Source organism: Buteo buteo, chromosome 14 (genome assembly GCF_964188355.1).
Source record: "Buteo buteo chromosome 14, bButBut1.hap1.1, whole genome shotgun sequence".
Taxonomy (NCBI): domain Eukaryota; kingdom Metazoa; phylum Chordata; class Aves; order Accipitriformes; family Accipitridae; genus Buteo; species Buteo buteo.
This window is the reverse complement of record NC_134184.1, coordinates 18318928-18332403: the sequence shown is the minus strand read 5'-3', so window position 1 is coordinate 18332403 and position 13476 is coordinate 18318928. Positions and strand designations below refer to the sequence as shown.

The following is a 13476-nucleotide window of genomic DNA, read 5'->3' as shown; positions in this document are numbered from 1 at the left end:
AGGAAGAGCATTACTTAATAGTCTCATGTTACAGTAGAGGATGCACCAGCTTACAGGATGTGACTAGTTCAAAGTCATATTCTGTAGTAAGCCTTGAACAGGTTTAGGGATGTGAAGCCAGACCTGAGATGAGTTACAGCAAAGTCTTTCAACTAAGAGCAGCTGACTGTCAGTAAAATGTCTGTCATACTGTATGCCTATTTGCACCAGAGTGGAATATTTTTATGTTGGCCATACTTGAGTTATCTGAGGAGTGCTAAGTAAAAAAGTATTGATGTGCAAATTTTTATTAATAGGCACAAAAGAGTGGAACTACTTTCCTTTCCCCAGTCTTTTCATTAGTTTCCCTGTCTGTCTTTTACCTCACTTTCATCCCCATTTAACAGAATCGTACACTATACGTGGAGTATGTCCTTGTCTGACTGCTTTGCTGACCTGGGACTTTCTCTTGTCTTTTTGAAACCAGGGGGGCAGACATTGCCTTGTAGTACTAGCTAGTATTTTTAATATTACTTTTTAAATAATGTAGGAATTACTGCATTTTGAAAAGTGATTTAATTTTAATATATTTTCAAGAGCTACAGCTAAAACCTCAAAAAAAGTAGGTCAGTCACCTTTGATTTAAATAAAATAAAGAAAACTCTTTGAAATATCTTTAAGTGATGTGCAGTTTCTCTTGCTGTATAATACCTTGTCACTGGTGATAATAGTAATGATAGTGTTTTAAGGCTGGAAGTAATCTTGCTTGTTTAAGTGTAGTGTTGTCTGTGGGTTGTTTTGGGGTTCTTTTTTGTTGTTGTTGTTTTTTCAAAAGTACCCCAACTCTGTATGTTACACTGGGGAGAAAATGAAGGGTTCTGTGTCGAATAGGCCATAAGCACATGTGCTGAAACTTGGTAAGACACAAGTAGAAGTTGCTATTGCTTTATTTTGGGATTTACTAGTTCCCTGGGTTTTGTGTGGAAATATATTCTGCTTTTTCATGGTTTTAACCTTTTAATTGGTAAACTAAGACTAATTTATAAGTTCAAGTCAACATGTGGAGAATAATTGTCACCTCTCAGATTCAGCTCTGCATTGTCAGTGACTATGACATTTCTGGCTTTTTACATATACTGTGTCTGATATGGTTGTGTAACCATGGTGGTACACACTCTTGTGCTAATTACCTAATCTCTAGGTAAATTTCTCCCTCTACAAAATGAGCATAACTCACTCCCTTGCCAGGGTATTGTGAAGGTTTGTCACGTGTGTTACTTGCTGCTTAATGTCTTCTGTTTTCAAATCAATCTTGAAGAAAACACCAGGCTCTAATGAAACAAGAAATGGAAACTATTTTATTGAGACAGAAGCAACTGGAGGAAACAAATCATCAATTAAGGGAGAGGGCTGGAGATATCCGTCGTAGCTTGCGAGACTTGGAATTAACGGACGATTGCTATGAGAAGCTAAAGTCTCTTCCTGAAGATCAGCTTTCTATCCCTGAATATGTTTCTGTGAGTATCGTGTTTTGTATTGGTTTAAAATATAGCTGTATCCTGGGTCTGGCTGGGATGGAGTTAACTTTCTTCATAGCAGCCTGAATCTTGCTGCCACAAATAGGCTAAAGCAGTGTTGGTAACACACCAGTGTTTTGGCTATTGCTGGACAGTGTTTGTACAGCACCAAGGCTTATTCTTTTACCCATTCTGCCTCCCCTGTCCCGAGTGAGCTAGGGGTGCTTATGAGATTGAGGGGGGACACAGCTGGACAACTGACCCAAACTGGCCAAAGGAATATTCCATACCATCTAACATAATGCTCAGCAATATAAACTGGAGGTAGAGGAAGAAAGAGGAGGTGGGGGGCTGGCTTCCAAGGTGGTTATTGCTCAGAGACTGGCTGGGCATTGGTCTTCTTTTGGGAGGTGATGTGTGATTGTCTTTGCATGGCTCTTTTTTTTTTGTTTGTTTTTAATTTTACCTCTCTTTTCATTCACTAATTAAACTGTTGAGAAAACTTGGCACCTGAGTTTTCTTGCTTTTGTTCTTCCCACTCTGTCCTGTTCCCACTGGATGGAGCAAGTGACTGAGCAGCCATATGGGTGCTTGGCTGCTGACCAGGGTCAACACACCACAAGCTGTAAATTGCTTTTGTTTAGAATTAAAGGGATGTGCATATAGTAGAAGCCAGTCTATACTCTTAGAATTCTTACTCTTCCCCAACTAGAAATGAAGGACCTTCAGAGGCAGATGTGCTTCTGGATCAGTCCATTATGACTAGATTCCAGTGGAACCTTTTAATCCCAGACTCTGATGTCTTAGAGTAGAATTGCTGATGTATTTTAAGATGGTTAAGCAGATGGAGTGTTACAGTTACACACTGGGCACACGTTGATGATATGAAATACAGCACGCTGAAAACAGGAATTTGAAACTCAGCTTGCCAGAACCACAGGTTGAGATGGCTCTTGCAAACGTCTCTTACCTTTCCCTCATGCTTTCTATCTGGCCCTTTCCTATCTGACTAAATGACGGAGATAAAGTGTACCTTAAAGTATACTTTTAAGACTCATTTTCTTGGTTTAAGAAGTTTGTTAATTACGGCTTATGCATAGATGGAGGGGCGGGGGAGTACTCTGCTTGCAATAAAAAGACAATTCCTTCACAGACTGTGGACATGTCCAGAGCATCCTGGCTCACTTCTGAGAATGAAGAGGATTTAGACATGTAGACCTTAATTCACCAAAGTATTAGCATTGTACTTATCTATAGAGCTAGTTATTAAGGAAGCTGTAAATAATATAATGTTAAAAAGCTTGGTGCATTTGCTGAGGTATAAATGCTGTGTGAATGAGTTCTCTTGCTGGATGAAAGGCATGCTATGATGTGCTCTAGATATATACAGAGACATAAAACTTGTCATTCTTGTTTAAAGGATGTTTTTGGGAACATCTTTTGAAAAGTTCCAAAACTTGGATTTTTGAAAGTACTAGGAAAATGTTAAGGCTCTGAGTCATAAACAAGAACACTTAGCTTGGGGCCTATTAGGTTGTTACCCCCTAGTTGTCTACTGTATCCACTGCCCTCTGCAGAAGTACAGACTGAGAGGTTTTTCTTGATTCCTGCACCACCATGGTCGATAAAGCATGTTTTTAACACAAACTGAATTCCATGCCAGCTTGCTTGAAATTGGTGTGCAGGAAGCTCCAGGGCTTCAGGAGTTGACAGTCAGTAAGTACAAAAGACTGTAGCCTGGCAGGACAGATACCAAGAGTTAGTAACCTTGCCAGCTTCTTTAAGTGAAGCTGTCACAGCCCAGTTAGAGTGCTTAGATTGTATTTGTGAGTAGAAAGGGGCTCTATAAAAGATGTGAAGCTTCTAAAGGGAGGGGTTGAGTAACAGACACCTTCTACCCCTAATCTACCTTTCTTTTCCTCTTGTGTTCAGCCAGTAAATGCTACTTTTGCCTGTGACTCAAATGCCACTACTTGTGTGTTCAGTGAAGCCCCTTTCTTCTTTACACATCACTTTTTTATTTTGAAGAAGTCCTTTATTGACCAAATTAAATTTTATTTTTTTCTGGAGAAGACATTCTAAAGATATACTGCAGTAAGATGCTGTTTTCTGCTTTTTCTCTCAACTTCTTTTGGCAACAGGATCAGTGTGAACCTGAGAGTATCATTTAAGCTCAGTGATTGTTTATCATTACTTTGAGTTATTTAGCTGATACAGATGCTCGGAGGCTACAGAACTGTTTTGCATATCCTGTCTATGCATCCGTTTGGCTTCTGAAGGCTAGGAAAAGGATGTTGAAGGGAAAAATTAATTGTTCTGATTCTGTTTTCTGCTTTGCTTAACTAAGGAGGAATTGTGCATTTCTCGGACAGATAAAATCTCTGGCTCCAGATCTATGTGCAGACTAATAGTATAGTCTACTGATAGTAAGGTAAAATTCTCCTTGGTGAGAAAGAGTTCTGCTTAGAGAAAAATGGAGCAAGAAACTTCCAGACTCTTATTTCTATTTATCAGTTATAAAATACTGCCTTACAATTCTCCAGGATAGAAGTAAATGTATATGTAATGCTTACACTTTATTTGAAACCTGGTATACTGGAAAAAAAGCAAGAAGTGGTTAAATACAGATTTTGTGTATAGAGGTATTCCAAGTTTAAAATAACTAGAATTAAGACAAATGTGAGATGTTTTTCACTGTTATTCCACAAAGGGGTGCAATAGTGACATGTTTGAGCAAAGACTAGATAATGTTTAATGTTCATGATGATGACAAATGCAAAATGATCTTTCTTTTAAAGTCATGCTTTTTTGTTTTGAACTTATATGTAAAAAATTTAGAGGTTTTTACTGTTTATAAGAATGATTTTTTTAAAGTTTTTTTTTTTTTTTTTTTTTAGAAACCGTGTATGTAAAATTTTAAAGCACTTCAGGCCATTGAACTGGTGCTTAGCAGTTGAATCACGTAATTTGTTCGGTATAATGAGACTCTTGTGTAGTCTCCTCTAAAAATTTTTCACCAAGTTGTTTAAGAGTGGTATCTGCAAATTCTGTTTGATCCTATTTTAATCACCATCTCTGTCAGTTGCATCATTTTGCTTACTACAGTTCAGTTGCTCTTTGCAGTTAACTGTTGTTTAACCCCAGCCAGCAACTAAGCACCATGCAGTCGCTCGCTCACTGCCCCCCACCCAGTGGGATGGGGGACAGAATCGGGAAAAAAAATGTAAAACTCGTGGGTTGAGATTAGAACAGTTTAATAGGACAGAAAGGAAGAAGCTAATAATGATAATAACAACAATAATAAAATGACAATAATAATAAAAGGACTGGAATATACAGAACAAGTGATGCACAATGCAGTTGCTCACTGCTTGCTGACCAATGCCCAGTTAGTTCCTGAGCAGCAATCCCCCCAGGCCAGCTCCCCCCCAGTTTATACACTGGACATGACATCACATGGTGCGGAATACCCCTTTGGCCAGTTTGGATCAGCTGCCCTGGCTGTGTCCCCTCCCAACTTCTTGTGCCCCTCCAGCCTTCTTGCTGGCTGGGCTTGAGAAGCTGAAAAATCCTTGACTTAGCTTAAACACTACTTAGCAACAACTGAAAACATCAGTGTGTTATCAACATTCTTCTCACACTGAACCCAAAACATAACATTGTACCAGCTACTAGAAAGAAAATTAACTCTATCCCAGCTGAAACCAGGACACTGATGCAACCACTTTCACACTTCATTTAACAGAAGCCAAGTTTCTCATCCTCTGCACCTACCCATTTTTAGCTTAACTCTAATTTTCTGTAAAAACTGGTGGGCACATGCTAAAAGTTTTTTTTAAAATTGCCTAGAAAGTGGTAACTTTTTCCTTACAGCACATCTATATAAATTTGTAATTTTTAAGATATGCAGTTGTTTCTGAAATCCCATTGCAGTAATTTTTGTTTCTGCTAAATTGACTTGGCAAGAGGCAATGAGTGGTTTGACTGCTAAGTTACATGAATGTTTATTGGCCATTAAGCAAGCTAAATAACAGTAACAGTTGAACTTCTGCTACAACCTTCCCCTCATCTGCTGCATTCATTTGCACTTTTTTTTTTACCATGGATAGATCTATTCTTGGGAAGGCTGTGCAGATATGCTTATCCTTGATACCTGTATCCCATGTCATCTTGATTTGATACTGGGTAATCTGTTTCAAGGTGGTGGTTGGTTGGGAAGTAAATGTGGCATGATGGCATAAGTTAGGTTCCTAGGGAAATCACAGTAAAAATACAAGAACTTAAGGGAAAAGCTAGGTGTGGTTTAAAAAAACGCACAGTGCTTTAAATGGTTACCAATTGTGACAACCAATGTTATTTTTTAAGAAAAAAAAAACCTTAAAAATTTTGTAATCACTTTTGTTTGGGGAAAAAAGAGGATTTGATTGAAATTCAGTTGCTCAGTTTCAGATGTTATCAGACAAGTTCTTAAAGAATCCAGATAGATGAAAACTGTGGTCAGCAGAAGCTGTAGTTAAGAGACTAAAATTGTATTTACTGCTTTGCATGCACAATTCTAAAGTGTTTGGGTTTTTTTCCTAAGGAAGTAGTTGAAGCCCGTTATAGTTCAGAAGTTAGAAAGAACCCACAAAACTACTGTTTGATTTCATGCAGATCCATTAGAAGCAATGTGATTTCACAGATGGACATGAGAAAACTCCTCAAATATCGAAGGAATAGAATACTGCAAGAAAAAAAAAAATAGAAGTGAAGCAGTAAAAGGAGGCAATAATATGCAGTTAGTTTACTTCCCAGAATAGAAAGACATTTTATAGTTTCAACTGTAGCACCTGATGGTTCAATTTGTCATTTGGAACTTTCACAGCATGAGCAAAAAAAATTATCATACCTTATTTGGGGTTTAAATGAATTGTACTTTTAAAAAAAAACCTTAATTTTGTTCATTTTATGTGCAAACCTAGACATAACGAATTGAGAATCCCTTGTTACCATCTTAAAAAAAATTAAAATAGCAACTATATTTTGGGAAAGCTTTCATTTTTTTAATAAAAAGTAACTTTAAATTTATATCTTATGTCCTGTTTTAGCTTATATTTGTTTTCCATCTAAAGGTAAGGGTGAAAGGTGGAGTCTTTTGATGGGTACAACAAATTCAGACAACTGCAACTTTCAACAAGCACAGTATTTGAAAAAGCTTGGAAATAAAACCCCCCAAAATGTACCACTTGTTAGAAAATTTCACTTTTCTGCCTTACTGCTAATCTTCCAGTCATGTTGCACACTTGCTTTATTGTAGAAAGCAAACTACACCTATGTTTACATCGCAAATTTCTATGGCTTCTGTGTTTTTTAGAATTGTATGCTGTAAATTATATACTATATACCTGGAACTTCTCTTTGTCTTCTGCTATTTACAGGTAGCAAAAGAGACCTGTCCTCTTTCTGTGTGGAAGTATAGTACATCTCGCTCTTGAATGCTTACTTTATCTGTGCTTTCTTGCTTGTATTTCTTCTTCAATTGTATATCAAACAAAGAGTTAATGATGGGGAGTATGGAGTAGCTTTTGCATGAAAATAGTGTTTAATTATCTATTCTCCCCCCGCCCCCAACAAACAAACATTTTAAGGTATCAAGTTAATCTAGGAGTAATAACCTCTGTGTACGTGTGGGGGGGGGTGTATATCAAAAAAGCTCTTTCTTCTTTGTTTCTTTTTGGTTTTTTTAATACTGACTTTTTGCTTTTACTACTGTGTTTTCTGGTATTTTTTTCTTGTTCAGTAGAAAAGTTCTGGAAGAGTTTTATGGATCTGAGTCTTATTTGTCTGAATCTACGCCTGTGACTGGAGTGGGGGAAGAGAGAGGAGTATGTGTAATAGTTGTTTTGGGTGGTTTTTTCCAAATACTTTTACAAGGCTTTTTTTCAGTGTTAATTTAGCAGAGTCGAGTCTTTGAGAGGCTTAGCTACATGATGCAAGTGAACCCATATAGCAGCATGCTACTGCTGAAACTGTGTGCGTGGGGTGTATCATGGTGCTTCCTGGTTATGTGCTGTTCCTGCTTCCTGTGCTTGCTCTTGCGTTTTTCTTGGTGCAGATTCGGCACACTGAACTGGCAGAAAACAAAACTAATCTCTCTGTATTTCTACATACCCCATAAAAATTTATATTGGCTTGGGGGAAGTTCACAAGTTAAGTTGTTTTATTGCTAAATAGGCTTTTTTTTTTCTTTTTACACTGTTAATCAAATAGTCTCTAGAGTTGGCACAAGTAAGAGGGTGGGACCACATGGTCCATTAGCAGCTGTATTTTTTAATTGAGCAGCCTGATGGGGAGCTGCCTTAGTTGAACAGAAATGTATATCTTTACCTTTATTCCTCTTTTGTTGTTTTTTTTTCAGTGCCAAACACAAACTGATTATTTCTTAGCTGCTGCTGTCAAAGGCTAAGGAATGACACTGTCTTTGCTTTAACATTCCCCCACTGCCCCAGCCCCAGCCAGGTTCTTGGTAGGCACTAGAAATCATTTTGTGAATTATTGCCATAAAATGTTGAGCTGATTTGTTTTGGGGATTGTAGTTTTGCAAGTGCAATTTTGCCAGTCTCAATTTTGTATATATATCTTGTTCTTCTAGATCCAATTCTATGAAGTAGTCCATTCCTTAAGAAAAGAGCTAAGTGATCTACAGATGAAAAAGGAAAGCCTAACAGAAGAACTAAGTGGGTACAAATCACAGCTGAAGTGTCTGACAGAGGTCTGTGCACCTTAATTATCTCAATTAATAAAGTGTGTAAATATATATATTTTGCAAAAAACTCATTCTCCAAATCATTATTTGTGTATAAGATATAAAAGCTTTTTTGATTATAAAAATTACTTGGCAGAGGAGGGGGCAGGGAAGGAGGAAAAGGGGAAACATGCTGTATACATCCTTGCATAACAGCTAATTTTAAGTTATGGTTACCCTGTGAGATTTTCTCATGAGACTGTTCAGGATAGACTCTTACCAGCTGTGTTGTGCTTTCTGAGGGTAAGATTCAAGGTGGGGAAGCTGAGACAGGAGATCCATCCAGCAGTAGTTGATGACACAATGATGGTTCAGTTTATAGTTTTCAGGACGGTTGTGTCTTGGTAGTAATTTGCTTCACCTTTTCTTTTAATGATATAAAAATGCATTTTTTAAGAATTCTTTGGAGTTGCATCTTCTCTGTTATGCTTTTCAACTTTTTATGTTTTAATTTTCCTATTTATTTCTATACTAAAGGAAAAAGATAATTTGATTTCAGGTAAGGTATAAATGTCAGAAGTAGAGAAACAAATCATCTAAATTTAATTTTTCTTTTCAAAGAGCAAAGGAGTTGAAATGGTATAAGGAGAATGTTGTTTTTAAGGTATTTATGAATTTTTGTAGTATTCTTAGTATGTATGGAGCTAGGATGATTTGTATTTTAACTCAGTTCTGCATAAAGCTGGAGTTGTGATAATACAGTTTCAGGTACCCAGAGTATATTTATCCATGTCATGGCTAGCAGGGACTTAAATGCCACTGTCATTTTACTACTTCTGAAATTATTCTTTAGTTACCACCTTTTTTTCCTTTAAATTTACTTAGAGAATAATCAGGTGTAAACAGATATTAATTATACAGGATTATCTTGTGAAATTCATATTATTTTCATTTCTCTTTTAAATTGAATTATAAAAAGTAGTCAATAAAATTTGTGCATTTATGTGCTTCAGCATTATTTTCTGTCATCATCTCTGGTCATAATTGGGATTAAATTAATCCTGTCAACTTTGATTTACATGAGCATTTTCCTTCATTGTACATTTAATGTGCTCTGATTTAATAAAATTCTACAGGAGGATTTCAGCCTTCTGAGATTCAACCAACATCTGTGTTAATTTTTGCTGCAGCAATTTAACAGGATAGTAGATAACAATAATTAAAGTTGTGCTAGAAACAATTTTCTTGGTACATTGACCTTTCTTTAATATAGAAACTTCTAATTTTGTTCTTTTTATACCACATGGTGGCAGCATCCACCTTTCCCACTGACTTATTTTTTCAAAGTTTGAAGTTTACTGTGCTTTTCTTTTGATGCTGATGAGAAAGCAGTAGAATGTTGTCTGTGTTGAACTGAGGTGGTTCTTTGAATGCTTATATCCTGTTGGCATAATCATGCTTAAAATGAGAGACAATTAGTGAGAATGAATACCTTATTTAAAAAAAAAAAAAAATCAGGCAAGAGATCCAGATGTTGAAATGTCACAAGAAAAAAAGGCTTACAGTTGTTAATAAAAATTAGTCCTTAGGCTTCTCAGGTTTCAGATAAGGTAACTTACTATGGTTCTTCCATGTGTACAAAACCAACCCCAAACCCATGTCTTCACTGTATCTGTTATGCATAGAGATGATGTGTTTTGGATATTTAATGAAATGTGACCTGGTAAGAGGTATTTTTTTGTATGGGGAGACTTAAGAGTCTGTATTGTGTTTCTGGCAAGTTAAGATTTGACCTAGTGACTTGATGATCATCACTATAACAAGGTACCTCAGGCTGTTTCAGATAATAAGGTAAGAGGAGCATGATAAATATGTGAGGGTACTTTAGAATGTCTGATGTACTTGGTACACTAAAGCTAACATACCTACGCATTTCTTGCAGTTTACGAAGAAGCAGTTTCAAGGTGTACTGTTGGTGTAACTTATTTAAGCTCCTTCAATAAGGTCAAGCTTTATTGCAAGGAAATCTATCAGTAGGAAATAAAGCACAGTTTCATTCGGAGTCCTACTTAAGCTCTTACACTCTTCTTTTACTGTTTTTGTGGTATTCCAATAATTCTTTATTTCCGGCCATGTGAACATAGTTGCTGAGGTTTCTTGCATGTTAGTAAATAACTTACACTCTTCAAATCCTTCCTCTGGTTTCCCATCCAATATTCCTTAAATTTTAAGTTTTCTCTAACAGTTGCAATATTTCTGTTCTCTACATAGCCTATCAACAAAGTGCCTGTTCTGGTTTTAAAATTTCTTTAGTAAACTACCAATACAGACGTTTGAAATGCAGTCATCGCAGAAGTTAAGACAATTTCCCCCCCCCCCCCCCCCCCCCCCCCGTGAGAATAAACCACTTCCTACAGTAAGCATTCCTTTTTTTCTACTATTGCAGATAATTAAGACTTTTCCTAATGAGTTTCAACATCTTTTTTTTTTCCTCATTGTAGAACACGGAAAAGAATGAAAATATATGTTTAGCCCCAATCTTTCCATTTGCTACTAATGGCTTGGGGGAGGAGGATTTTGCTGGCTTTTCTGGTTTTTCATGGCTGACAGACTAGGTTTGAGTATGTCTTATACATGTAGATATTCACCCAGAAATAAAGTCATGAGAAATATCAGAGAATTAAGTATAGAGTCATAGGAAAGTCTGTCAAGCCAACAAAGAATTGAAAAAGTTTGAAGGAAAATCCAAACTTGTCTAATAGGTTAAGCCAACTCTAGGAAAATTTAAATGTGCAATGAATTCATCAAATAAGACAACCATTGCCTAACATCAGCTATTTTATTTTGTGTCAGGGTGGCTCTAGTCCTTTAATTTGGTCAAAGGAAATGAGTGCTAATTTTACTGTCTTGTTTTGGAGTGTGAACTTAAGACACTTAGATTATTTTGTTTTGTCTGCTCACAAGCCTTTATATACTGTTTTGTGAGAAAGCAAAACAGCACAGTTCTATTCTCTGAACGCTATTACGATGAGCCGATATGGCTGAGTATTGGTTATATAAAATCAGGTCTTCAAAGCCACTACATCTTTTTTTGCTACATGCTGCCTTTTTTTTTTTTTTTCTTTCTGCTGGGTGGGGGAACCCACCAAACAAAACTCGTTGTTGGCACAACAGACCTAGGCTAGCACAAAAGTGAATGCAGTGGCCTGGTATTGTGGCCTCTCGGCCAACAGTCAACTGAGTTTATAAACATCTAACCATACCAGCTAGGAAGCTTGGTTCTGTAAAAACTGAATTGTTGTAGCTTTGTAGAAACTAATTTTCTAAGACTTGACAAACCCACGTGTTCTTTTTTTATCTCTGGGCAATTAGTTAATTCATTTGTATTAGAAAAACTTCTCTTTCTGACCTCATTGCATAAAAGACATCTTTCAAATGTTTGTCACCTGTATTTGTGCTCTAGGTATATAAAAATATATTTTGTTTGTTCAGAAGAGGCAGAAGGTCCTAAGTGTGTATTAGCCTCTGTTAGCACTCATTTAATTCTTCGTGTGCTGAGGAGTAAGACCACTAAAACTCTAGAACTTGGTAACAAAGTTCTCTTGTGGATTGTGTTGCTGCTTTGAGTTAGCACTTAATCAAAGCCTGCTGAATCTGTAAGGCAGACCTGGTAGGGTGGGGAGCTGCTTCTGACAACTGGTAGCAAAGAACAGTGTGTGAAGACTTCTAGCGCTGGAACATAATCTGATAAACACAGCTAGTGTCAAAAGATTTTTGCCACTAATTTCTGGTTTTAGAGTGGTCAGTATAAGTGGTTCTGCAGTACTACCACTAAGTTAATGGCTCTCTGTACAGAATTGTTGCATCTGTGGTTTAGACCAGTGCAGTTCCTCTGATTCTAGGTGCAGCAGCAACAGACTGGGGGGAGGTGGTGGAACAGGTAAAAGCGGTGTTCCTGTATTGCACTGGTGACTAATCTGTTACCAAACGTATAGTACAGACTTGTTTCAGTCCTTTTACAGTGCTCAGTACTTCAAGTACAGATAACATTGGCACCCACCATCTTTGGAGGTGCAGATAAAGAAAGTCCAACTATAATGTTGTATTACCAGGAGCTTCCCAGAAACAAAACCGGTTTCTGATGTGTGTGTTCCCATGCTGAACATCAGTGTACTATTTTCAGAGTTGTTTGCTTCCAAAGTGGTTAGAACCTTCCCTCAAACAGATGTAATTTACTACTTGCGTGTTTCTCTTAAGGCTAGGAGAGAGTCTGAGAATGAAATTCTGCTTTTCTTCGTAGCTTTAGAAGATTTAAGTATTGTTTTCTTCTTCTGGCTATGACTTTCTTGGCAATGTTTTCCTGGAATTTGGTCTTGATAGAGTTTTATCAGGGCTTCCTTTCTCTAGTTGTTTGGGTTTTTTTCTGCAAAGTTGCCTTCAGGACGTGCAATCAAATTTATAGTATGACAGTTACTTAAAAGCTATGGTTAGCTTAAAGACAAAGCTGGGTGTATGCAGGACAAAGATCTCTTCTAAGACCTCGTCTCTGAATCAGGATTAGTAGCTGTCAGGTTTTGCTAGACATACCTAACAATTTTCTCTGTGATAATGTTTCCCAGCTGGAGGAAAAACGTTTCTATTGTCTTCAAAGAATGAACTAAGTTACTGCACTCAAAGGATCAGTTGGCACTAGATGTATCTGAATGTTGTAAAATTGAGGCTACTGTTGCTACTCCAGAAGGACTGCATTTGGTAAGATTTCTTCTGAAGTTTGCACATCTGTAATTAAAGACTGCACTCGAGAACCCTTTCCCAGCCTCCTGACACAAATTCTTTCAAGCAGTGCTTTGATTACTTGGTCTTCACGTCTCTCTCTAGAAAGGACTGATGAGGCCTCAGTCTTAGATGAGATGTGCCTTCTTTCCTTCATTATTGTTAATATTTATCTTGTTCAGGAAAAAAGCTGCAAAGAAAAATATTCTACCAATAACTGTTAGCTTGGGCCAGCAGTTTAACGTTTCCAAGACTCAAGAAAAATTACATATATATGGAAGTTCCCTTTTCTATCCAATGTCTTTCCTCCTCTTTTGATATATAGCTATGGCTCATACAGACTGCTAGTTGTTGTTCAGAAGTACCAAATGGCTTAATTCTAGTCTCTAATGCAATGATCTCAAGGATCCTTTTCACCTGAGAACATTTCACTGAAGTCAGCTTTTATTCCCCCCACTTTCTTTTGCAACAGAGGCATTTATG

The 13476-nt window shown here is 37.1% G+C and overlaps 1 protein-coding gene across 1 annotated transcript in view; it reads left to right on the top strand.

Moving 5' to 3' along the window:
- Positions 1-13476, top strand: part of PIBF1 (progesterone immunomodulatory binding factor 1) — a 132112-nt gene that overhangs the window by 2704 nt on the left and 115932 nt on the right. Inside the window, exons 4-5 of the mRNA XM_075046083.1 lie at positions 1298-1496; positions 8128-8247. Coding sequence (XP_074902184.1) covers positions 1298-1496; positions 8128-8247 — 319 coding nt within the window. The remainder of the gene's footprint in view (positions 1-1297; positions 1497-8127; positions 8248-13476) is intronic.